The sequence below is a fragment of the Mastomys coucha genome, unplaced genomic scaffold (assembly GCF_008632895.1).
Source record: "Mastomys coucha isolate ucsf_1 unplaced genomic scaffold, UCSF_Mcou_1 pScaffold5, whole genome shotgun sequence".
In the NCBI taxonomy this organism is placed as follows: Eukaryota; Metazoa; Chordata; class Mammalia; order Rodentia; family Muridae; genus Mastomys; species Mastomys coucha.
Window position 1 is genome coordinate 2,254,601 of NW_022196911.1, and position 27,340 is coordinate 2,281,940.

Below are 27,340 nucleotides of genomic sequence, written 5' to 3' on the forward strand. Positions count from 1 at the left end.
GGGAAGGGAGGGAGGGAGACAGCGGAGAAAGAGGGGGAGGGGAGGGAGAGAAGGAAGAGAGGAAAGGAGGGGAGTGGTTGTAAAAGACTTTGCAGATAAGTTGTTTTGAAACACATGCCTGGTTTCCTCCTTCTGCAGCTCTGATAATGAAGTATGGACAAAGAAACACGAAGATTTTTAAAGATGTTTCTGAGATGACTCACTTTCCTCCCTTCTTCCCTATTCTTCATCTACAAAAGACAAGTGGGACCACTGGTGTGCACTAAAGATGGGACCACTGATGTGTAAAGGATTCATCCCCCTGGACCCCTGGGAGGCATCCTGACCCCAAAGCATCCTCAGGCCATCATAACCCTGTACAGCCACATAGCAAACTAGGAGCTATTGGGATAGGAGAGAGACTACAAGATCAAAACCAGGAAATTATGGAGATTCAGATGTGTGCATTTCAGTCCTTTTAGGAGAGATTATAGGCATTTTGAGCCATTTCATAGGATTATGGGAGACATACAGAATAAAGAAACAACCTATTAATAGATTTGTTTATCTTGGAAGAAAACTAATAACCTAAAAATTATTGTATACCAGGGCATTTATTATGATCCTGTTAAATTTACAGTTTTATTTTCTGTGGTAGCTTTAGTAAATTGATTAAAGTGAAAAATCCTTCATCCTCTTATTAGAAAATAATTTCCAAAAAACAGAGAGATATAGGTCAATCAACTACAATGCTAACAGGCACAAAAGTAGTACTGGATAAGTGTTTTGTGTTTTGTGTTTTGTGTTTTGTGTTTTGTTTTTAGTCCAAGAAGTCTATAGTGACCTTTTTATGCATCTGTTCATTTCACCATTAATATTTGATAGTTTGTGTTTATTTACTTACATAATAAAGGAATGTATGTGATTGTATTTATGGGTGCACATGTTTATGAAGTATATGGGCACATGTGTGTACTTGTGTGTGGAGGCCAGAGGTCAACCCTAGGAGCTCTAAACCTTATTTTTTGAGATAAGAGTCTGTCACTTCGACCTGGGACTCTTGTTGATTCAGCTAGATTGACTACTGAGCCTTTCATAGGCATTCCCCTGCCTCTTCCTTCCCAACTCTGGTTACAAGCAAGTGCCACCAGGTCCAGCTTTTTACTATGGGCCTAGAGATCAAGTTCAGGGGCTCACAGTTGTGTATCAAACTCTTCACTCACTGAGTATCTCACCAGCCCCAGTGTCTGACACTTTGAGTGAAACAAAAATCCTATTCACATGTCACCATTGCTGAGGGACATTCAGAGATGTGGAAGGAAGCCTGTGATGATGATCTGCTAGGGCATCCTCAACAAACATAAGTTATGATGTCCACTTGAAACATCAGCTCAGATGGAAAGTGGACAGTTTAGCAGTTTGGTAGAAGCATTGTTTGTAGCATATCTCTGTCAGATTGCCTCCATCTGTTGGCTTACTCGTTTGTGCACACTGTCGAGTATGTAGATACATCCTTCAATTAATAGAGCAAAGGGACTAGTTTCCTTTAACACTTATTTCTTATTCCTAGTAACTTTGTAAAAGGTGATTATTTTTGTGAACAAACTACTTAAGGTACCTGAAAAACCCCAGAGATGAAATCTATCTTCTTCTGAAACATCCAGCATAGTACAGTGTACACTTGCTGTCAGACTTAAATGTTTTTGTATATTTCACAAAAGGCAAAATATAAGTTTGTTTAACCAAAATTTCACAACCCTCCTGTGTGTTCTGAAATCATTCTGGTTTTGTTTTTGTTTTCTTCCCTTATTGAAAAAGACAAAGCTCACTGGCTTTGCTGTAGGCGAAGAATACTTTTGTCAACGTGATTCTGTTTCTAACTTCCCATCCCAGAATGCTAACATGTGTTCTGTCTCCCTGTTAACTGAGTGGCAGAGATCTTTCCCGAGGTACTTTTTGGTGTTTCTTACTCCTGCCTTATTGCTTAGGCTCCTGGCTAGATGTGGTACAGGCATGCCAGAGACAGTCCCATTCACTCAGCCCTTGCAGTGTGTCCTCTATCTCAGTTTATTTATATGGAATGTCCTTGTCACTGTCACATGGAGAATCTAGAAGCCTCTAGAAGTCTCTCTTTAGAAGTCTCTCTCATGTCAAGCCTTCCATAGACAGCCCTTTGGTTCTGTGAGATCCATATGAAGAGGTTCAATCAATCATTGATCAACACCATTCAATCATTGCTGACTTGTATCATGTGGTTTTGTATAAATGTTATCTTTTATTCTCCTGATTTAATTGTCATCTCAGTGGCTCACTGCCTCCAGCTGCTAGCCTAGGCCTAGTCCTGGAAGCTTCTAGCCTCTGTACAATCTCATCTAGACTTAGAATGTTTTCAGCCTCTGAGACTTGCTGATGAATGAGCTCACCCTTTCTTGTTCTTTCTGAATGAACTCAGCTGTTCTGCTCAAAACTTCTCTCCACTCTGATTCAATCTGGCTTCTCTTGGTTTCTCCTGAGTTGCTCCTCTTGGCCTCATACTAGCTTTGGCAATATGTTCTAATCTTGTAGCTCTTCTTCATTCTCTGGCCTGTTCTATCTTTGTGTCTAGTTTGTTCTCTCTCTGCAATCTATCTCTGTACAACTATCCTAGTAAAACTGCCCTCTCTCCCTGCACTGTTCTCTCTTAAGTAACATCTCTTTCCTCTCTGTTCTTGTGAGAGTTGGATGTATCCTATTCTGTCAAATCTTTCTCTGATTTGTCACTTTGTCTGCCACTCAATTAGACATCACTTTCAAACACAGGTGCTTACTTCTACAAACTAACTTTACCTTCATTGTTTGTGATTAAAAGGGATTAATACTAAGGGTGGGTATTCCAGTCAGAGGGATTAAAACTGTGTGCTAAGGCTGAACTACACCACAACTAGAAAAAGGTTTTTTCCAGTAAACAACACAATCAGATGTTCACAGTGTGATCAAATATACTGCCACAATTATGTGTATGGGGTTGCATCTGTAATGGACACATATTATTTATTCTTGTTATTATTCCCTAAGCAATGTGGTACAACCACTAGTCACACAGCATTGGCATTTCACAAGGTCTTACAAGTAATCTGAGGGTAATTCAAAGTATACAGGAAGATCTGCATAGTTGTATGCAGATATTATGGGATTGTGTACATTAGGTGTTGTAGTTTGACTTCATGATCTGCAAATTAAAGTGTGTGCATGGGGAGCTGGAAGCAATCCGCTACAGATGCCAAAGGACAACTGTATTATTAGTTGTGTGTTTGGTATCTTTATTAAAGAACCAGTCAGCCTTTTCAGGCACCCAATATTTCAGATTAGGAAACTATTCACTCTTCACTAACCCCGTTTTGTTCAATGGATCTTATTTACTTGGATTCTAGAGAGGTAAAGTGAAGAATCATTGCCTGAAGCATAAGTTCTAGGAAATCTACTGTATATTCCATTTTATTGAAATGTAATTTACCAGAAAACCATAATTATCATTCTGTTGGTGTGCAGCGTTGGAACCATTTCATACACAGAGTAGATGCCAGATAAGAGGGAGTATACATCTATTAAGGAGCAGTGCTGAGCAGCCAGCCCAGGGTCACCTATTAACCAAGTGTGGTCAGACCCTGGTCAGAGTTTTAGTAACCCAATGGGATAAAGTAAGACACAGCCAAGAAGCAAGAAAGATAAAGATCTCTGTCTAAGACATGTGAAGAGCCTCCTTGTGATGCTCCTTCTTTTGAGAGATAGATTAGAGTGAAAGTCATATAAACCTGATACCCAATAAATTCATAAAACCCCTGGAGAACATGTTGTGTTTGATGATACAAAAGATTCCATTTACTGTAAACGAGAGGTTATTTAAATTGTGGAACTTTTCAGAAAACTTGTTGTAAAGTATTTTTCAATTGTCCATTAAAACTACCCCCTACCATACCCTGTGTCAATCTAGACCATTCCTTTCTCTAAGCTCTTGTATACAAAGTTCTTCCAAGGAATTCTCATTCAAGCCTCGGACAGTACGTTACCTTCAAACAGGCCTCTTATGACAACCCCATATTGAGTAACATTGGAAAAGCTTAATAAACAGTTGGTGTGTGACTAAATGAGCAACGTGTGCTGTTTTCATTATAATGCCCCAAAATGCTGCTGCTAACTATTCCAAACTGCCTTGCCAGAATCTATATACTCTTCCCCAAATTTGGAAACACATGAACAGAAGTCTGTCAACAGAGCTACTGCAGGAAAATGCAGTTGGCACTGGATCTGCCCACTGTGGCAGCTCTGTGAACTTATACCAGGTGATACTGGCAGCTAAGCAGAGGTCAGGCTCTAACGAGGCATTAAAATTCAACTCATGGTGCTTTGGAAAGGTTCTGTTGTTGGGGGACATGCTTTCCACCCCAATCTAAGATTCTACAGTTTTATGCTTCAGACACTTACAGCCCAGTTAATTGACTGGACATATTGGCTTCCCATTTACTTGTACATAGTAATGACTCGAAACATCAAGCCAGCTTCCCTAATGAGAACCACCTTTGGTGGCGAGCTGAGGGCAGAGGCTGATCCAATGTGCTTCTTTACTAATCCTTGACTTATCTTCCAACAGTGTGCTTGTTCCAAAGGAGGATCTTGAAACAGCATCCCTCTTTGACCTGTATGGAGCTTTCTTTGAAGAGAATAATGATTGGTATATACCTAATTCCATGTGATCGGTTCTGTGTTTTATTCTTTTTAGTTTTAAGCATGTTTAAGAGTCCTGTGGACTAGGGGAGTGAGCTTGGTTGGTGGCATGCTTGCCTAGCATACACAAAAGATAACTTTGATCCTCTGGTACCTTTTAAACTGGGTCTGGTGACTCACATCTTCCCATTACTTGGGTAATAAAGGCAGGAGGATAAGGAATCCAAGGTCAAGACGGGCTGAGATACAAGAGACCTTATCTCATTTTTTTTAAAAGTTTAAATATATTTAAAATAAGATATAAGATAAATTAAAATGTGTATTGTTCTAGTTTTCTCTCTAGTCCACATCTATTATGTTCATGTTCACCTCTGAAACTTCCACTACACGCAGAGAATGGAATGCTCCATTTAGTTACATAAGTGTTATTTATAAGCACAGGCAAAGGAAAGGATTCAGAAAACATGATTGTGTGAGGCACTTGACTTTCGTCATTTTGGCCCTGACAGTCATAAAACAGTGACTAAAAGTGATGCAGAACAAATCTATTCTCTTCTCTTCTGGCTGGATCAGATAGTCTGGTGTACAGACTTTCTTGTCCACTTTGGAGCTTGGCTTATGTCACAAAACACTGGAGCTCTGTGATGGCTCAGAAATGGTACAAACTAAAACTCACCCTGTGCCAGGAACCTGAGTGTCTCCATATATGTGGGGGGAAATGTGAGCATCAGATTTGTGGGGGAAAAACAAACAAACAAAACCATTTACTCTCTTCTTAAAGCACAGATTTTTTTTTTTTTTTTTTTTTTAGCCAGGTGTATGCCTTTAAAGGCAAAGGCAGGTGGATCTCTGAGTTCAAGTCCAGCCTGATCTACAGAGTGAATTCCAGGACAGCCAGAACTACACAGAGAAACCCTGCCTCAAAATACTGCCCCCCCCCAAAAAAAAACCCATATCTGCAGGTATTTTTAATGACATGAAGATCTTGTCATTGTTATGGAAAGGTCTGGCTATCTTAGTAAACCAACAGACCCTCAAGATTTAAAACCAAGCTGTATTCCCACTAAGCACACATGGGAAGTTCATTTTGAAGTATTAAACAGAAAGACAGACATAATATAGTAACTGAAATTCCTAAAACAATTTCCTCTCGGCCACGTGGTATGAAAGCTTAGACAGATGTCTGTTTAACTGGACAGGGAGCTCAGTGGTCCAGATATGTGCCGTGTTCTGAGTTAGTGCAGGCATAAAAACTCCAAAGACTATGTGCATTTACCCTAACTGTCAAGGGTCTCCACCTGAGGAAAGAGCTTCGCGTGAAGAATATTATCTTTTGTTGTAACTATTATAAGCATAGCTATGTTATATGAAAAGCTTTCAAAGTGCTGCTTTAATATACAGTATTATAGTTGGATGAAAGCTCGTTCTCTGAATAAAACGCCCCTTCTTTCTCTTTAAAACAACAATGGCATACCATTTGCTTTTAATATTATCGTGATCCATATACACCTTTTTTATATTTTCTTTTGCATGTGTATGCATATTTATGTGTTTGGGGCATGTACACATGTGTGGATACGTACATAAGGGGACCAGAGAGAAATCACAACCATCTTTCTTCAAATGGATTCATCCTTTTGTTTGAGATGGGGGTCTCTTACTGACCTGCAGGTTCACCTATTGAGCTAGGCGGGTTGGCCAGAGAGCCAGAGAGGGATGCCCCTGTATCTGCCTCCGAGCTTCCCATTTCTGGGCTAACAAGCCGTGCTTTGCTTTGCTTTTTTATTTTATTTTTATTTTTTGTAAGTTCTAGGGATCTGACCTCAGGTTGTCATTCCTATAAGGAAAGCACTTTATGAACTGAGCCGTCTTCCCAGCCCTATTGTCTTCATATTGCTGAGGCTAGAAATTGACCCATGAACTCCATCTAATTTGGCTGTAGAACCAGAATCAGGGCATTGATGTAGCAGACACAGATAAATGGACTTCTCACTGCATTTAAACAGAATGGATGATTTCCCGAGAGTGATGGAAGGAAAAGATCAGTATGTGTGGATTCACATACATACTAAAATATTGAAATGATTCTTTAAATGATTTAATTAAACCCATCTCTGAGCTCCTCCTGGAACCCAGAATTAACAACATCTATTAACAATCTTTCTTATGGTAAAAATGGTTTTGGTTCTAGAGATTTCAACATAACCCGATGTAAGCAGGGTACAGTCTTAACTTTCTAGATTAATTAAAGCATGTTCTATTTGTAGAGCACAAAAGAAAGAGACAGCATGAAATTAGTCATTACTCAGCACCAAGAACAACCCTCTCGGCCTCCAAAAGTCTGGGCTAGCCTTTTCTTCTTCTACAGGAAGGAGACCAGGTGGGTCTAGCATCAGAGACTTGAGAACACACATTCACTTTCTGATCTCTCTATCTGATAGGTCATCAGGGGGCCAATCGGAGAGATATATAACATCACTGATGGTGTTCCTCATCATCAATCCTTATCCCCCTACATCTTACTGCTGTGGACCCACATCCCAGAGACAGGGGCCTGACAACAAATCCAAGTGAGGCCATTCTCTTTTGTAAAAGGTCATAGGTCTCTTCCAAGTCTTCTACAATAATCAAATAAAAAAAAAGAAAAAAAGGAGAGAACATCTGGGTTTAATCTTGACCCTTCATAGAAGCTAAGTAAACAACACAACCAAAGCAAATTTACTAGGTTAAAAAATAACCTCAAAAAAAAAATAACTTCAATAATAAAAACGCACAGGAAGGGAGAGTCACCATGCTAAACAGCTATATCTCCCTAAATGCAAGCTCTGTGGGTGCCTCACATTTTTACCACCCTCTAGCTAATTATGGCTATCCTCAACTGCCAAGGAAAACATGGCCACAGGCTGCTTTCAGATGCTCTCAGAACACGGGAAGAATGCTTTTCTGCAGTCCTAGTTGGACCTCCTTATCTGATGGTATTGGGTTATCACCCTCCCACAGGGCTTTTTAGACCTCCCCCTACTTCCCTCACTGGACAAACTGAGAAATCCAACCTCCCTAATAGCACCAGATCAAAGAACTAAAAATGTCTTTCATTCCCTAAGGAACCATGGCAAACAATCAAGATTCTTGGACTTTGTGCTCTGGACATGTTTTATCTACTATGCCAGGGTTCTGGTTTCATTTCTTTTGCTGTGACAAAATACTATATGACAAAGAGCAACTTAACTTGTAGGAGGCAGGGGTTTATTTCAGTCCACAATTCCAGGTTATAGTTCAAGGAAGGACCTTCAAACAGTTAGTCACAACACATCCAGAGTCAAATGGAGGGGAAAACAGACACAAGCAGGCTTGCTTTTTTTGTGCTCAGCTTGATTTCAGGAGCTCAAAAACCTCTGCATAGGGAATGGGACACCCACCATTGGGATGGGGATTCTCATATCAGTTCACTTGATCAGCACAATCCCCAACAGATAAGCCCACAATGCAACACAATATAAACAGCCTGTCTTTGAGACTCTCTTCCCATGTGATTCTAGGTTGTGGCTAGTTGACAATTAGAGCTAACTAGCCAGGTAGATCAGTGATTGTCAAGTGGAAATGAATATATTGCAGAAAGCTACATGAGACTTGGTCAATTCCTTCACCAAAAAGCTGTAAACCACTAATTACAAATCTGATCATTTATCAAATTAAATTAGATTTCTCTATATGTGTATCTCTCTCTCTCTCTCTCTCTCTCTCTCTCTCTCTCTCTCTCTCTCACTCACTCTTTCTCTATAAGTGGGTGTGTGTGTGTGTGTAGGCCAAAGTCAAAAGGTGTCATCCTCATCACTATCCATCTCATCTTTTGAGACAAGATCTCTCACTGAGCCTGGACTGTGACTGGCTTCTCAGCCAGCTTCAGGGATCTGCCTGCCTCCACTTGGCCAGCTTCAGGGATCTGCCTGCCTCCACTTGGCCAGCTTCAGGGATCTACCTGCCTCCACTTGGCCAGCAGTGGGTTACAGGCATAAACCTGGCTTTTTATGTGGATGCTGGAGATCTGAACTCTGATTCTCACACTTATACAGTCAGTGTTTTACCAACTGTATCCATCTCCACAGCCACGTGTAACTACAACCCATTGCAGTTCAGTGATAGGTAGAATCTATTATCTAGACCTATTTGAATTGAGCTTATTCTAGGATACCATTTCCCGTACATCACTGTATCTTCTACTGACTACAGAAATCAATGACTCATATTAAACTAAGCATTTTCAAAACGATGCTTAAGTTTCTTTTTTAAAAAAAAAAGCTTGGCAGCACAGTGTTCAGCAAAGGGGCTACAAGTTGATACTTGAGTATTAAATTCGTGGATAGGTGAAAGAGCAGGTGGCTGAGCAGATTGAAGCAAAAATAATGTGGGGATTGAGACAAGTCCCAAATCTCCTTGCACTTTCTGTTTTGCTAACAAAAAGCCAGGCACACCAATAATGTTGGCTAAGACTAAGCATTTTCTGAGCTGTAGTATCAGCTAAGGAGTCCTAAGACGTCACATATAGTAATAAAGATTAACAGTTTGACAGGCAGAGAATAGTTCTGATGTGGAAAAAGCCATTGGAGAGATAACAAAGCAAGACACCAGGCTTAGAGTCCCCAAGGAGCAGGTGACACTGCTCAGGCAAGAAGGAATCAGCTCCCAATTTTCCTTTTGCATTATTTCCTGCTAGACAATGGGAGTCTAAAAATGTACCATACAAAAAGAAGTGGTTTTGTTCTGGTGGGTGGTAAATGGTGATGATTATGTTTGTAAACATTTCTATAGAAAAAGAACCAAAAACCTTTTCATGTCATCTCTTTTACTGTGTGTTGAGAATTTAAAGCAGGATATCAAAAGTGGTCCTGCCTGGATAGTAGCTATGGTAACTTTTGATGCCCACAGTAGAGATGCTCTCAGACAATATGCAAAAGAGAAGCAAAAGGATATCTGATGAGAATCAGCCCTCCGTGTTTGCTGTGGTTCTCAACATTCTTAATGCTGCAGCTACACTGAAGCCCTTTGAGACAGTGCCTCGTGTTGTGGAGACCTCCCCCGACCAAAAAATTATCTTCATTACTACTTCATAACTGCTTTGCTACCAACTATAAATGAATTGTAATGTAAATACCTATGTTTTCTGATGGTCTCAGGTGACTCCTGTGAAAGAGTTGTGATGAATAGGTTGAGAATCACTCTAAGGAAGTCAGACAATTTTCAGCTCCAATTTCTGTTATTTAGAGTCCCTGTTCTTTCTGACACTGACACAGAGTCTCTACATTGTCCCTGAAAGCCAATGTAAATGTGAAAGAATTGAGGAGGCTGCAGAAACATTTTTCTTTTAATGGATCTTCATTTCATAGAAGAAAAAGGACTCTGGAAAGTTCCAAATATGCCAAAAATACATCTATGTGTGATGAGATTAAAACCTCTCACTTAAATACAGCTATGGTAAAAAAATCTCACTAAAGAACTAAAGGAGCAAATTGTTTTCATCTTTTTATATGTATTTATTTTTATATGTACCAGTGCTTTGCCTGAATATATGTCTGTGTCCCATTCACATGCCTGGTACCCAGGGAGGCCAGAGGAGAGGGTTGGATCTCCCCTGTGACTTGAATTATAGATGGCTATGAACCACCTGTGGAGGGAGTTGAACTCAGGCCCTAGGGAATAGCAATCCAGTGCTCTTAACTGCAAAGCCATCTCTCCACCTCCCCCCTTTTCTTGGGGAAACTCGCACTGTGAGTCTTCCCACATATTTTTTCTTTTATTGAAAATCATTTTTTTCCTCATGTAATACATCCTGATTATGATTTCCCCTTCACATATCCCTCCCAGCTCCCCTTCCCATTCCCTCCCATCTGAATCCACCCCCTTTCTGTTTCTTATTAGAAAGTAAGTAGGCTTCTATGGGACAATAATAAAATAAGAAGACACAAATACAAACTAACACATCAGAATTAGGCAAAGCAAACAGAAGGAAAAACCCCAAGAGAAGGTACAAAAGAGAGAGACCTCACTCACTGGCACACACTGGACCCATCAAAACACTAGACTTAAAGCTGTAATACATATACAAAGAACCTTCAGGGTAAAACTAAAGTAGAATATATATGTATATTATATATATTCTACATATATTCTATTATATATTGTATTAATATAAAATAATTTATTATAGATAAAAATACAATAAAACATTTTTAAAAAAGAAAAAACAGAAGAGCCAAGGAATGATGAGACATTATGAGATCTTTCATTATGAGACACGAATCTCTAAAGATGCCATAGTGTTTAGTTTCTGTTGGCATTTACTGCTGAGCATGGGGCCTACCCTTAAGAGTAGTTTCCCCAGTAAGACTTTCTTGGAAGAAACTAAATTTTCATTTGCAAGTGGTTATCAATCAGAAATTGCTTCTGGATTAGGGATAAAGGCATCTGTCTATTTCTCCTTGCAGCTCTGGGGCCCCATCTGGTCTAGACTGAGCCAGCAGGCCCTGTGCCTGCTGCCTCAGTCTCTGGGAGTCCATATATGCAGAAATCCTGTTGATTCTTCCCGTATATTACATTGTCTTATTGCTGTAGGCTTAAAGCTGGGCAACTTGGGGAGACAGATCAACTTCCAAATCTCAGATAACATCCCAGATATGTGGAAATGAGAATAATACCATTGCTTTGCCATTGTCAGGAGTGAGGAAGCCTTGCTCAGTCAAGTAAGGACAGGGTATATGCTAAGAATATACTCCAAGATAGATAAAGCCGTTCCTGTCGAAAGTAGGAATCTCGATAGAAACTCACCAGGGAATTACTTGCCGACAGTATAAAGAAGATGAGCATTTGATGCCTGCCTCTAGAGAACAGCAGTGGAGGATGGTGACAGGGGTCAGACCCATGAACAGAAAAAGATGTAGGTAGATAGAATCCCAATTTAATTAAAGAAACTGAAGCTCACTGACCTGGATTTCAGCCTTAAGCATGGGATGAGTGCACTTTATAAATAACGGGGGGAAAGGGGACTGACTAACAACTGAGGCTGGGGCTAATGATGAGAAATGATGTTGAATCGGGCAGTGGTGGCGTGCACCTTTAATCCCAGCACTTGGGAGGCAGAGGCAGGCAGATTTCTGAGTTCGATCGAGGTCAGCCTGGTCTACAGAGTGAGTTCCAGGGCAGCCAGGGCTACACAGAGAAACCCTGTCTCGAAAAACAAAACAAAACAAAAGAGAAATGATGTTGAGACGTGTACTAGGGAAAGTAGAAACAAACAAGACTATCTGTGGCAGGAGATGAGGGAGACTAGGGAGAGTGGGGAGACAGGGGAGATGGGGGAGATGGATAATAGAGTAAGATGTAAGTGCCTTATTTTCTCAAAGGATGAAGATGTCAAGTGGGAGGTGTTTCTGTGGTTAGCTAAGGAGAAAATAAAGAGGTTCAAACTGGAGGCACAAGGAATACCTTGAAACTTCATAAAAAGGATAGCAAGTCATTGCCTGCAGCTTTTGGAGTTGTTACATTTAGTAATGCCTCTTATGAGAACCCTCCTTGGGTAGAAGTTCAACCGTGGTGGATACATCTGTGGACTTCAGGCTAAAATAAGGAGTCTGACAACAAAATGATTACATGTGGGGCTGGAGAGACTGCTTGGCCACTATTGCTGCTCTTGCAGAGGATACAGGTTTGGAGCTCAGTACCCACACAGTAGCTCAGTTTCAAGGAATCTGAGCCCTCTTCCGGTCTCCATGTAAGGATACACTTACAGATGTGTGGGCAAAATACTCATGCACATAAAATATAAATTAATAAATCTTTTAAACTATGATATGCTTGCCAGAAGTAAGAAGTGGTGTCAGCATCTTTCTCTGTCTATTCAAGGCTCCATATAACTTCTAACATTTTCAGAAGGGCTGGGAGCTGAGGTGGCAGGATGTGGAGATGTCTGGGTAACTCCGGGGCCAGAAAATTAAAGCCATTTACTTCACTTGCCTGTATAGCGCGCAGTAGTTAGGGGCCATTTTCACCTCTGTATCTTGATCTGGGCGCTGTATTTTGCATTAACAACTAAATTCAGCTTTATGTTATTATGAGTGGTAATACCATATCCTGTTGAACTGTATTTGCGTGTTTTAAATGATATGCTAGCGGGTCCTGACCTCAGACACAGAGGATTCAGTCTGAAGAGAAGAAGACGAAGTTTCAGATCTTAGCAAGGTTTCCCTTTAGCCCTTGCCTGAGGTTAGGCCCTGATGACTGGAGGCTCTGTGCTTCTGGGTTTGTAGTCTGAACACTTGAGGGAAAGGGTTGGGGACCTGATGGGAAATCAGTTCACAATAATGGTGTTTTTAAACCACTAGCATTACCATGGATGAGCTACCATGATGTTGGAGTCTTACTTAGCTGCTGATGTGATTATACAACTAATTCTCAAAAAGTATAAAAATATATTTCTTAAAGAAAAATTTAAATCAGAAAGAAAATATGTTGAGATGGCCAGACTCATTTATCATAGTGAACACAGTTGAAATCAAGGCGCTATATAGAATGCATTCAATATTCAGTTACTTAAGGATAATATACATTTATATTTATGGATTCATGAAGTTGTGTATAAGTGTTGCTTGCTACAAATGCCCCAGACTATAAAGTAGGATTCATACCATAAATTAATTTTTATACATAAACATTAGAGACAATATTCAACAAAATATATTCACCTGTCTTTGCATCTAGTCATATTGTAGTGGGAATGGGAACATTTATCACTTTTTTATACTACTATCTTCTATGTTGATTGGATCCTAAGAAATTTGAGTTAAAAGAAATGTCTGGTTTTTCTTTTTTAATGGATTCATTTCCCCTCTTAAATCATAAAGGACAGCTAAGTGGCATTGCAGAGTACTGGTTGTCCCTGAAGCAGTAGGTGTGGCTATGTTCTGCACCAATAATCTGACCCACATCAGGAGCTATTTTGGATAACAGGAAATAGTTATATTTATCAAACATCTAAAGGCTTGCATTAATGAGTGGCCGGTTACAAAGTGGCTTTGCTGAGAATTACATTCGGTCTCCTTAGTAGCTACTTAGGCTCTGTTGGTGTTTCCACTAAAACACTCCAGTTTTGAATATCAACAACTAAGCCATTTAAAGCCATTCCCCATTAAAACTCTGAAGATAGCCTTCCAGGAAGAAAGCCACCTGTAGCCTGTGAAACATAGAAACAATTTCACTTTTCTAAGTACAGATCCTCAAATTTATTTTCATAGATGTGACTAAAGATTGACATTTTTGTAAGTTTTAAAAAATCATTCCTTCCTACAATGAAATATGTTGTATAATAATACTTAGTACTGTACTATCTTGTTTAAAAATAGAATAGCAAAGCATGCTATTTAGTAGCTCATATCTTCCCAAGTCAAAAGGTAAATACTATAAGTAGTACTTACTAATTGTTATTCTCAAAGGCTGTACACATGGACTAAAAGCCAGCATTCTCCTACATAATAAAGATGAGGCTACCATTACAAATCTGTAGTATAAATATCCCATGTTATGCCACAGGGAAGGAAGTGAGCAGCCTTCCTCCTCCACATTCACAGTCTATGGCTTGGCAGGGCTTGGGGGGAAGAAGCCAGCTTGGTGCCTTCAACCCTGTGGCCATCTGGTGTGTAATAGGAAAGGAGCTCATTGGCAGTTCTGTCAGACTGTGGCCTAGTTCCTAAAACCTGGCATGAGAGTTAAAATAGGAAGAGCCAGGACCTACAGAGGAGATGAGTCCAGCACAGGCTAGAGACACACTGAACCCAGAAGGATCTTGGACCAGATTCCAGAAGTCCTCTGACCCTTGCATATAACACCTTTGGGGGAGACTTCTCAAAAGCAAATTGTAGTTACAATCTCCCTAGTAGCCAAGGTCCTGAGGGAGCAGGACACAGCTAGCAGTGTCAGAGTTGGAATACCAGGGTTGGATGGAATTACAAACACCGAGGCTTTTCCATATGTGCTGTAAAGCAGGGAAACTGTTAGACAGCCTTACATAGCTGCATTTTATAAGCCAAGATGACACAGGCAGAAAGAAATGAATCAGACACAGAGCAAAGCCTTCCAGGGGAGAGGTGCTTGTTAAACTCAAGACAATACTTAATAACTACTTCAAGTGGCAAAGTGAATCAGTGGGAGCTTTAAGGAAACGTCTCACTTTGTGCAGCCCTACTGAAACCTGTATTTATAAACTGATATAAGTTAAAGATTTGATCTCTTCACTCTCTATCTCATAATCTTGATCTGTCTCAACTTCTACCTCTATTCCACTTCTGGTAACCTTTAAGGGCATGCAGTGAATGAGATGAGGTGACCAATCTCAGTTAGTGTCCAGGAGGCTGGAAAGATGGGTCAACAGTAAAGACAATTACATCCAAGGCTGGCCACCAGGATCCATGGGGTGGGAAGAGAAAACTGACCCCTAAAATTTGTCCTCTAACTTCCACATGTATTCTGTGGTACATGCTTTTGCATGTGTGCATGCACACACACATACACACACATACACATACAATGTAAATATATATTTAGGAAACATTTGCCATATTTTGCAAGTTGAAAAAGATGCTAGGTGCGGCTGAATTATGGTAAAGTTCTATAATCTCAGCCCTGGCAAGGCTAAAGCAGAGACATCATGAGTTCAAAACAAGCTAGGTTGAGCTATATTTTAAAAAAATGTAAATGAAACCAACCAACCAACCAACCAACCACATCAGGTGAACAAGTCCTTATAAAGGTACTGGCTGTGTCCTAAAGTGTCTGGGATATTTCCTAATTGCTAGCTACATGGAGGTTGCTTGGCCTCCAAATGCCCCTGTGTTTGCAGGTTTGGTCTTGGGTAGCATCCCTGGGAGAGATGTTGATCTCATAGAATATGGGCGTTTGGAAGGTTTCTGTGACATGAGAGTATGTCCTCAGTTGTCATCGTAGGAGCCTAGTCAGTCCCATTTCTTTTTGGTGTCTGGTCGTAGCATAACCATATGTGCCACCACCCTCATCAGAGTCCCTCAGTAATGGGGCTACTTGATCTTGTAGTGGAATTTCGCCAACTGTGAGCCCAAACAAACCTTTCCTCTCTAAAATGTTACTATTCCCAGGTATTTCTGCATAGTGACGGAAAATTAGTACGATGCGTAAAGTTCATAACTTTACAAAAATGAAACCCACACTACCATTCTTGCTTTTAAACTGTATAATTAGCACAAATGTATTTGGAAACAGAAAGAGTTCTTGCTCGTTTATCATCACGATTAATCTGTTTGACCTAAATGTTTTGGTAGGAAACTGGATATTAAAATAATTAACATTCAAAAGCTAAACAGGATGTTTTTCTTAAAGAAAAGTATGTAATTATGATCATTGGCAATTTTGTAACTATAGAAACAGAATGTCTAGGTTCTAGTTTTATTTTCCTTAACTGAATACATGGCTTTGCCTTAGGCAGTCTCAGAAATCTAAACTATTTATCTTTACAACATGAGAGTGAGACAAGCTACTCTTTACCTCTCCAAATTATGAGATGGTATACCCCTCAAAACAACTGCATTTCAGTGGTGGCCTCCAAGTAATTTTAAAAATAAAGTGCCCATCATATTTATAAATCAGGCTGAATGCTCAAAGTTTGTTTTTTAATAAAATAGCTCAACCCCTAAGGTCTTGCTGTCTGCCTTACTCTTGATTCAAATCTGTAAGCTCAAGTGACCCCCTCCCCCAGCCTCCTGAGTAGTTATGACCACAGGAGTCATATCCCATTTCAAATATGTATTATACTAAAAAAGGGTATGATGTCGTTACTACCATCATCATAAGCCTGTGAAGAAGTCTACAGGGCACTAAGGAATGCTTCTATGAAGACTGTGACCCCCAAATATACATGGAGGCTGACATGCTTTAACACCCAGTAATGGCCTTAGTTACCCAATTCACTTCTCTAGAAATCAGTTATTTTCATCTCAAGCATAAAACCACTAAACTACGAACTCTGAGATTCTATTTAAAAGCACAAAATAAAAAAAGAAGAAAATACATAAATTTTTAAAATACACCAGAACTGGCACTCCTTCTTTGTTTGAAAAGGATCACAGGATTAGCAACTATTTTAAAAAGAAGTTATCACACAAGCAGGATGCAAGTATTTCGTAGAATGAGCTCATCAAATCAAGCAGGTGTTAAGGAGCATGTATTGCAGTCTGAAAACGCCATGATTCCTGTTAAGCGGGAACCTTCAATCACGATGCAAATGAATCAGCCAAAACACTGGTTCATGATATAGAGTAACTCCAGGGTATCTCCTTAATACTGTTCGAGAACTATGAACTTGCCAAGAATTCCTCAACTACATATTTCCTTGCCTTTTGATCTGAAAATTCGAGAGTCATGTACTCCATAGGAATTTTTCACAACTTTGCTAAATGAGATAAAGTCAGAAAAAGAAAAAGAATTACCAACCTCCCCCTTTTTTTTGACACAAGATGTCATGTGCCTCAAGATGGCCTGGAATGTTCTATGTAGCTGAAGATGACCTTCACCTCTTAACTCTCCTGCTCCTACTTCCTGAGTGCTGAGATCACAGGCATTGGCTACCCGCTCCTACTTCCTGAGTGCTGAGATCACAGGCATTGGCTACCCGCTCCTACTTCCTGAGTGCTGAGATCACAGGCATTGGCTACCCGCTCCTACTTCCTGAGTGCTGAGATCACAGCCATTGGCTACCCGCTCCTACTTCCTGAGTGCTGAGATCACAGCCATTGGCTACCCTGCACAGTTTATGTAAAGCTGGGGCCAAGCCCAGGGCTTCCTTCATGCTGGGCCAGGACTCTATCAGCTGAGCTATACCCTCTACCCAATGTATTTTTTTAATATTCAATTGTTACAAAATTGATTAATTACTAATTTAGGAACTAATAAAAGGGATATAATTCATCTATATATGTCTACAAATAAAAATAATTGATGCTTTATAATAATTTATCATGGTCATTGAATATAACCTAAATATTTTGGGTATGAAACAATATAAACAATAATATTTAATTTTTTTTTTCTAAAAAAAGACAATGGTAATTTTTGACTGACTATGTGATCCTGAATTTACTTTTATGGTAGGTCATTTTGTACACAGAAAGATAAGGCCTTCAATAATCCCAGGAATTGTTTAACCCTTGGTGAGTTTAGCTCACCTTGTTCAAGAAGAAGCTGTGCGTTCAGCCATGAGCTGAGACAAAGCTGAGAGACAGTCCTGTCGTTTCCTTTTCATACAAAACCAATTGAAGTTGCACTTTTGAAATACATAGATCTAAGCAGCTCTTTATAGTTCATCTCTCCTCCTCATATTTTTACCTCTTTGCTTTGGACAGCCTAAAGTCTCCAGGGTCACAAGTCCTATAGAGCATCATCTCCCAGGGCTGACTTCATTGGTGGACAAGCTGAGTTCCACAACAGTAACCTGCATCTATGCACCTCACACAAACTTGTGCTATACTACATATGAAGTTGGTCTTAGCAATTGAACAGAGAAGATCCATGTTTGCCTTTTACTTCTAGACCAGCAGTTCTCAACCTATAGGCTGTGACTCCACAGGGGCCACATAAAATATCTTGCATATCATATATTTATACTATGATTCATGACACTAGTAAAATTACTGTTATGGAGTGCAACAAAAATAATTTTATGGCTGTGGGTCATCATAGCATGAAGAATGGGTCACAGAATTAAGAATGTTGAGAACTACTGGTCTAGACCCTGAAAATTGCATTACTAGATTTGTCTGCCATCTTTGAAGACCCCAAGGTCACTAGCAACTATGTAACCTCAAAGCAGTATGCACTACTGTACGGACATCTTATTTTCTTACAGTTCCTCTGACACTAGAACCTTGTTAATAGCTGTAGGTACATTGGCTTATCAGTTCATAGCCCTAGAACTTTATTCACTCTTCCTCAAATCAAGATATCAAGCCATAATTTTTAAGTTCACTTCCCACCTAAGTAACCAGGATATCATATGTAGAAGTAGGAAGCTGTGCTTTATAAGAGCAAGACATTTTCAGAAAGCTAGATAAGATGATCACCGCAATTTCAAGACAAGCTTAGTTATGACAATAATAAATAAAAAGAAAAAACAACAAAAAAACAAGTAATCCTCAACTCTGAATAAAAACACACACAAGAAAATAATTTAGATAGTTTTTTCACTTGCTAAATTTGTACAATTATTCCTATCCATTTTTGTGGAAACTTATGCATTCATCAAATCATATTTACCTTTCATCATATGTATCTCTATTAACCAGTTCTAAGATAATTGTCTTCTCACTGCTGGGCTTGCTGTGCCTGAAGCATGGGTGCTCTGAGCTATTTTCCCAAAACATAGGTTCTCTGAGCTGTTTTATGCCTGTATTGAAAGGATCTGGGTTCAATGGATATCCACAAAGTATTTGTTTTTAATTCAATTCAGTTCAACTCAAGCCCTCAATAAACAACATATTTGTGGTCAAAATTTGTCTGAAAAGTTGAGCCATCTACTCTGGAGTTTCTAAAATTCTAAACAAACATAGATAAAGGAAAAGGCCATACAGACTAGTGTATTAGATGCTTTAATGTAAAAGTTGTTTAAAGTAGAACATAAAAAGAGAATGTCTTATTCTGACTGGCCATGCCCAGTATTTCTACTTCCTGAGGGATGTTTGAGTTGAGCCTTGAAGCTCAGGAAAGAAAGATTGATTGGGAAGAAGAATGATATGATAAAACAAGTGAGTTTCTAGACTAGAAAGGACCTAGAACTGAAGCATCCTAGTACACAACAATGAACAATCATGCAGGTAGGTGATGAGGAGGACCAGATGATGAGGATCTGTTTTATCATGATAAGTAGACCTTGGGGCTTACAGAGAACTAGTCTAGGCTTTCAAAAAAGGAATGGAACAGAATGGAATTGAGCTGAAAACTATCTATTGTTACAGTATCCAGGGTAAAGCCTAGCCAAGCTCCCTGGCTCTGGTAGGACTGTCCGAGTTCCTCTTTTGTACTGACTTTCTAAGCAGTATACTTCCATCTCACTTGAATCTGAATCAAATGTGATTCTATGGGAGAAGTCTAGAAAATGCAGAGGGTCTAGAGATGCCACCTGCAAATGTGTGATTAGAGAAGTTCTCAGCAAAATTAATGCTGTGGCTCACAATGTGTAAGAGCATATACAGCCATGAACAAAACCAACAGCAGAACCAACAGAGATACATGCTGCAAATCGCAGGATTTTTCCCAAGTCAGTGAACAGGCTAACACAGCAAGAAAGAATAAGAAGATAAGAGGGGCTCAAATGTCATGTGAACAATGTTGGTGAGTCCTGTGATATAAGAGGAAGCAAAAGAATGGGGGTAAATACAGAATTCAAGGTAAATACTCTTCTTTATGTGGGTGGAGACCAGTGTTTAGTAAACATGAAAGATTCATATCAGAAGAGGAAGGAATTGTTTTTAATCCAAGAGGTCACTGTGAACAATAGGGGAAGGGAAAAAAAAGCACATGCACAAGTTACAATAGAAACCACTTTCAAAATAGTTAAGCAAACCTCACTACACCCCAATACTTTCATACATAGACCAAGGCCATACAGAGATTATCAGATGCAGAATATGCCTCGGATGTCAGCAACTTCTTTTATGTTTCTATTTATTTATTTGAAAAAACAAAACCATAATGTTGGCCTAGCTTCACCCTCTTTTCCATTTCTTGTCTATATTCCTACCATAATTTCTCAACTATTTAAAATAAAATAGTGCATGTTTAATTAAATACCTACAAGCAGTAATTGCTTGAACTATGGGCTACCATTCAAAAATGGGGAAAAGATATGTTTGTATTTAGATGTGAATATACACAGGAAAAAGATGTTTAATTCTTCATAAACCCCAGTCTGAAAGAAAAGAGGAGACAACACCCTGGGGGTAATTTTTTATTGTTTTTTAAGTCTCATAAAGCATATAAAAGATCTAACATGAGAAATTGAAAGTCTTTTTTCTCTTTATAGCTAGCTAATCCTTTATATTATACATTTTTTGAAAATCTAAAGTCTATGGTCACCTTTGGGGGTCTTTGTCCATCATACAGAGGACAACCCAAGGTTCAGGTCAGACCCATGACAGGCAGGCTTAAAAGTGCTACCTCCATAATGACTGATAGAGCTACCCAAGCTACAAACAGAGTTCTGTCAATTCAGTGACATTGCTTCTGGGGAGGGGAATTCCTGTAGCTCAGACGGAATATCAGATATTTCAAAGGCACATGATGTCATACATTCTCTCCTTGTCTATAAAGCTGGCTGTGGAGGAGCCAAATAAACAATGATGGATTCTAATTAAATTCTAAAGCAAAGTCACCAACTCCATAACAATATGTGAAAATAATCTAGAAAAATAAGAAGGGCAAGTGAGGATTTATAAAAGGGGGATGTATAGGACAGATGTAGGAAAAATGTGACAGTCCCATTCAGGCATCTGAAAAACATCAATAGTAGCCCTGATCTCAAGAGGACCATGTTAGGTCTAGGCAGGAAACCACACTCTATAAGAACTGAAGACTGCCTAGTGATCGGTTAAGAGAAACTAGATCTTGGCTCCCAATTCTGCCTTAGCACTACATAAAGTGTACAATTATATTTAATAAGAGCTTAAGGAATTTCTCTTATTCAACAGCTTCTGAGGATCTTGAAACACTTTTACATTCTTGGGCCTGTATGCAAAACATACAGACTTTTATGTAGTGAATTTTCAGAAGGGGACAGACATAAACATCAGTGACATTAAGCACCATCAATTACTTCCTCTCTGACACATCCCCTTGGCTTCCTTATCTCCCATCTCCCATCTCTTGCCTTCCTTCAAAACTGGCTGTGGCATTTCAGTCTCCCTTGTTGAACCCTTATCCTCTACCTCCAAAATCTTAAATGTGCTACTATTGAACCATTTTTTCTTTCCCACCTAACCACATTCCCTGGCTAATGTCAGTGAACTCTATATTTTTAATCACTCTCTCTCTCTCTCTCTCTCTCTCTCTCTCTCTCTCTCTCTCTCTCTCTCTCTCTCTCTCTCTCTCTCTTTCCCTCTCTCTCTCTCCCTCTCTCTCTCTCTCTCCCTCCCCCCCTCTCTCTGTCTCTCTCTCTCCAAGCATTTTCTCTAGCCATGTCTTCTATAGTGCATGGTCATATGTACTCAGCTCCTTCCTGGGAAATGTCAGAGGCCTCTAAACTATAAGATGTCCAACATGAGCTTTCAGAATGAAAAAATTAAAATAAAAAACCAGAGAACCCATTTGCCTGCCTTTCTCCTGAAGCATCTTCTACTGTATTGGCAAAATCATCGGTTATTCTGCCCATACTTTCAAAATTGCAAGGCAGTGAACCATACTGGTACCATGGTGTTCTTATGTGCTAGAGGAGATAAGAGCAAGGAGTAAGAATTTCTTATCATATTGATGAGAAATCTTCCTGGACACATTTGTGTTAAAGTTGGGCTTTGAAGGTAGCCAAGGCTCTGGAGCTCTGAGCTGAACTCATATCTGGGGCTACAGAGAGTCAGCATACCTTCAGGGCATGGCTGAAGCATAGGATGTATAAGTGATCTAAAACAACAGGTTGTTAAATATGTTAGGACAGGGAGACCTATTTTTGTTGTGGGTAAGAAGTTTAAAGTAGTCTATTGACAATAATTCATATAGAGGCATAAGATATATTTGGGATGAGTTATTCTATAGGCTGAGGACACTGAAAACATTTAAACTATCTCAAGTGTGATAAAGTATATCCATACCCTGTATAAGATTTGTTTACACACAAATAAATTATGATTTGATTTGATTTCTGTTTGACTAGCCACCATAACAACACTTGAAATTAAACTTTTTTTTTTCTATTTTGATAGTCAGTGTTCAGTAGATCAGTAGAGACCTTGAAGGCCCATGGCCTTCATATAGCAGGATAGATCAAATAGTTCTATAAAAGGGAAGACTTCAGGACAGAGCATTATATGAATATAGACACTTTAGTACTTGTGAAAGTAATGTGGACAAACAAATATGCTCACCCAACATCACAATCCCCAAACAACCCACATATCTAAATGGCAACAAAATATAATTACTCTTTTGAGAAAGATGTGGGTTTTTTACATTCAAGACCTTCTTATAATTGAAAACTAGTTATGAATTTTTTAAAAGGGTGGATAAATTGGTGTCCAATGTAAATGGTTTCTTTCTTTGCATTTAAACACCTTAACCTATTTTATCTTAATTTCATCATTTAAGATGTCACCAGCCATTGCTTTTGTTATCAAATATCCACTTAACGATGACTTTACAAAATATAGAGGAATGACTCAAGTCTGTTTCAGTTTGGGATATTGTCACATAACACTTATATAGGAAAAGATAGGGAATCTAAAGTAGACTTACAGTCTACATAGAATAATTTGGTTTGGGTATTGCTTTGTAATCAGTTGTATAAGATGGGACATTAGGTCAGAGTAATAAAGGATACAATTTAATATCTGAAGAAATGTTGCAAGGTACCAAGCTCCTTAGTGACTATATTATGCTCACATTTCCTCATTTTAATTAACAAGAAAGTAAAATTTTCTTTTGATTATTTTATTCTACTTTTCAATCAAGTGTTTGGTTACTTTGATGCTTTGTTTCAATGGAATTAAAGAAATCAAAGATTTAAATTACTTACAATTTTTTGTTTGTTTTTTTTTCAAGATAGGGTTTCTCTCTATAGCCCTGGCCACCCTGGAACTCATTCTGTAGACCAGGTTGGCCTCAAACTCAAAGATGCACCTGCCTCTGCCTAATAACTCCTGGGACTATGTAAGCCATAACCACCCAGCTACTCATAAAAAAAACTTTGAAGGAAAAAAGCCATGATTATTACATACTAACCAATTAGCAGATACCATTGACACATCTACAGGGATAAATAAAATCTGACCCTTCTGCTCCTCTCTGAAACTATTCCTAGAGTTTACACACCAAATGTTGACCATGAAAAGAATTATTCTATTTTTTTTAAACTCTTTTTTTTTTCTATTTTTCAGACTTGGTCTAACTTTCTAGCCTAGCTCATTTGGAATTCTCAATCTTCCTGCCCCAGCCTCCTGAATGTTGGCTTTCCAGGGGCCACCAATGCTGGCTTAACACTACACACTTTTGAAGCTACTTTCTCTATGTGATTCAGCATGCAGATTCCTATCTGTTTGGGTAATTAGCACTTGCTCTATGAGATTACATGAATGCCATTCCATCTGTGAGATATTCATCTAGAAATCCATGAATTTTTACATTTTCAAACAAAAGAGAAGTAGCTTGGAAAACCCAGCATATATTCTAAGTAAATGTGACTGAGAGGCACTATGGAAAAATCTTCAAAATATAGTCGCTGCCTGTAAAAATATCTGTAAACAAAAGCATGGAGCGTTTTTTTAAGTGTACCCAAAGTAATCCCAGGAACTTCTATTATATGTGACTTCCTCAGCAATCAAAATATATACAGACATATATACTATATACGCTAATTCCATCCATTTACAGTGCTTAGACATCTATATTCTATAACAGCTTCCCATGTTTTCCTTTATGCTTATATAGAAATTGATTGGCTAAGTTATAGAATATTTATTTTCTTAAGAGCGAATGAACTCAGCAGTGCAGTATGACTGCTCATGCATAATTCAGAATTGCAAGCCTAAAACATTATCCTCAGACAAGCACAAATATTGGCAAAGGTGAAAGATTGAACTGCTACACTAGCAGCAGAATTATGTCACAATCAGTGTGTGCACTTCGATTCAGAGACCTGGGACTACCAATTAAGAGAGAAAATAGTCAACAATGCAACTGCAGATAAAATAAGCCAGATAGTAAAGCCAGCTATAAGTTGATGAAAGGAACCTCTTTATTAGTTATTCATGGTACTCAAGTGCAAATAAAATCTGGTAGGAGGGATAGAAAATGTGTGTTATCCACCTAGGCAATGAAAATGGAAGTTGTAGAAAATGTTCTTACGAATTTTTTAACTTTGAAAATAGCAAATCTAGCTCTATTTAAATTAGTACAAATTCATCTCTCCTCAAATTAATTTATTTGCTTGTCTTAATTTTCTGCCCAATAATGCCAGTCCTCTGTTTATGAAGCTTGGTCATGTGTCTTCAAGTTCCTAGGAGTGAGCAAGGCTTCCACATTCCCCTGACAAATAATTGTTCTCTTTTACCAGAAAAACTAACCCCTGGGGAAGCGAAGAAGCATCGTAAGGACATACAATGAGAACAGAAAATGAGCTTTGGTGGCTGAATCAGCAGAATTAACCCAGCAGATCAATGTGGGAGCAGACACAGAGGGCGATCACTTTCACTGTCTGCCCTCTCTTTCTTGCACTGATGCCACTAGAGGTGACATTCTGCAGCAGATCTATCACCCCTGTCCACCAACCAGCTATATATGCAGGATGATCTATGCTTACCAATGTTCTCTTCCCAAATACCAGTATTCCACAACATTCTAACTTTGTCAGGTATCCTTCTTACTTTCTATAATATTGACAAAAAGGAAGAATGATTTATACAATTATAGTCGCTCAATTATACAATAAAATCACCAGCTTTATGTGGCACTGAATGTATACAACCATTAACGATCCTCTAAGAATTTGAACAGTCAGAAAAACAAACATGACACATTATTCTTCTGTGACTATCTAAATAATTCACCATACCACCGCTCTTGTAGATTATATCACAAATTCCATTTAATTTATTATATCCTTGAACTTTACAACATAGCCCTGAAGGAGGTGTGGTCCAGGAGTTGGGGACTGCTCTGTGTTTTGCAAATGAGACCACGTAAATTCATAGACATCAAGCAGGTGTGGAGTGGAGATGGAACCTTGGCTCCCTCCTCCACTTCTTTCTCAAGAAGAAACATTTATAAAAAAAATAACAAAACAACTTCAAAGCATAAATACCTTTCAGTCTTGCTCACTCCTAATCAAAGCCCAATCAAAGTAATTAGAACTGCCATTCACCAAGGACAAGATAAAGAAGACAGAGTAGGACTGTATTCTGACCCTTCGAGGAGTCCCTTCAGATATTTCCACATCTGACTTTTACTGCCAGCATTTAGCTTATCTAGAGACTTTCACCTTTAACAAGCTCATAGGCCAGTCCTCCATGACCAAAATAACATTTTGCACATTTTGATAGGGGTCTTAGAGGTTTCCTTTCCATCATTTATAAATGATGCCATTGGGACATGGTATGAGTCACCATTTTCCCCAGGGACACAGCAAAAACATAGAGTCAGAGGCAACAGTCTCACCTACACAGATCAAGATGTACAGCGTAAAGTCTGAGACCACTGGTGCTGAACAAAGGCATTCAGAATTTTCAGTCTTCAGTGTGGAGGTGGGAAAGAAGGGAATCTGTGTCCTATTTTCAACACAGATCTGTTGTTTTAGTGAATAAGCCAGACAGAAGTCCAACTAATACTGATGTCACAAATCAATACAGACTGATAAGTATAAGGTAAGGGCTCTTGACTGTGCACATTCTCAGGGAACCTGGATCTCTGATTACACATACAGCTCTTTGTACAGCATTGTTGTGGTGACCCTATCAGGACCCTATCAATCACAGTAAAGCAGACATGCAATCACAATGAGCTGTATCTTTTCACATGAAGTATAGGATATCTTAAGACAGCATGGACTTATTAAAAAATACTAAAATAATAGGCACCAGTCTATTACTTCTTTGCTATAACCCCATAAAGTTGAATGCAAGACCAAGAAAATAGAAGGTATTCTGAGATAAAATGATACTTTTAAATTGAGCCTATTTTAAAACTGCAATTCCAGCTCACCTTGTAGCCTCTGCATCACATTGGTGATGTCCCGATGGGTCCTGGAAGATGCTCTGGAAGTTGCCATGGTCCTTCTTGTAGCATGGAACCAGCACCAAGTGAAGTATCTCAGTGCAGGGGAATATTATGCTGCTTCAGATAACATCCACAGTCTTGTGTACACCCATCGAGTCTCAGACAAATCTCAGGCACTCATGGTGATCAGCGAGGAGATGCTGTAAATCCTGTTAACCTCATGCTCTTCTCTTTTTCTTAAGTGTCTCAAGAACCTGAAGAGCAAACCAAACCAAACCAAAATACAATGTGAACAAATATCTACTTTAGTGTAAAAGGAGAATGTCCCTCCTTCTCTACTAGGTCTGATTCACTGTCGAGGAATATACAACTAATATATGAGCAACTGATGTGTATAATATACATATACAACTAATATGTGAAACACTAGACAAGTTAAAGCACTGGTCCAGCTTTAGAATTCCTATGGTATCGATGGTGGTTAGAATGAGAAATGCCCTGCACAGGCTCTTGTATTTAGCACCTGACACAGTTGGTAGTGCTATCTGGGAGATTATGGGACCTTTAAGAGGTGGCTCCTCCAAACAACAATATGAACTAACTAGTACCCCCAGAGTTCCCAGGGTCTCAACCACCAACCAAGGACTGCACATGGAGGGGTCTGATTGTTCTGGCAGCA

The 27,340-nt window shown here is 39.1% G+C and overlaps 1 protein-coding gene across 14 annotated transcripts in view; it reads right to left on the minus strand.

Moving 5' to 3' along the window:
* Positions 1–27,340, minus strand: part of Syne1 (spectrin repeat containing nuclear envelope protein 1) — a 506,592-nt gene that overhangs the window by 470,542 nt on the left and 8,710 nt on the right. For 13 of the 14 annotated variants that reach the window (XM_031352591.1, XM_031352581.1, XM_031352587.1 and 10 more), the window contains exon 2: positions 26,647–26,915. In XM_031352591.1, the coding sequence (XP_031208451.1) occupies positions 26,647–26,713 (67 nt within the window). In that variant the 5' untranslated portion in view covers positions 26,714–26,915. Of the gene's footprint in view, positions 1–17,187; positions 17,280–26,646; positions 26,916–27,340 lie in introns of those variants that run through there. The other variant, XM_031352589.1, reaches the window with a different exon arrangement.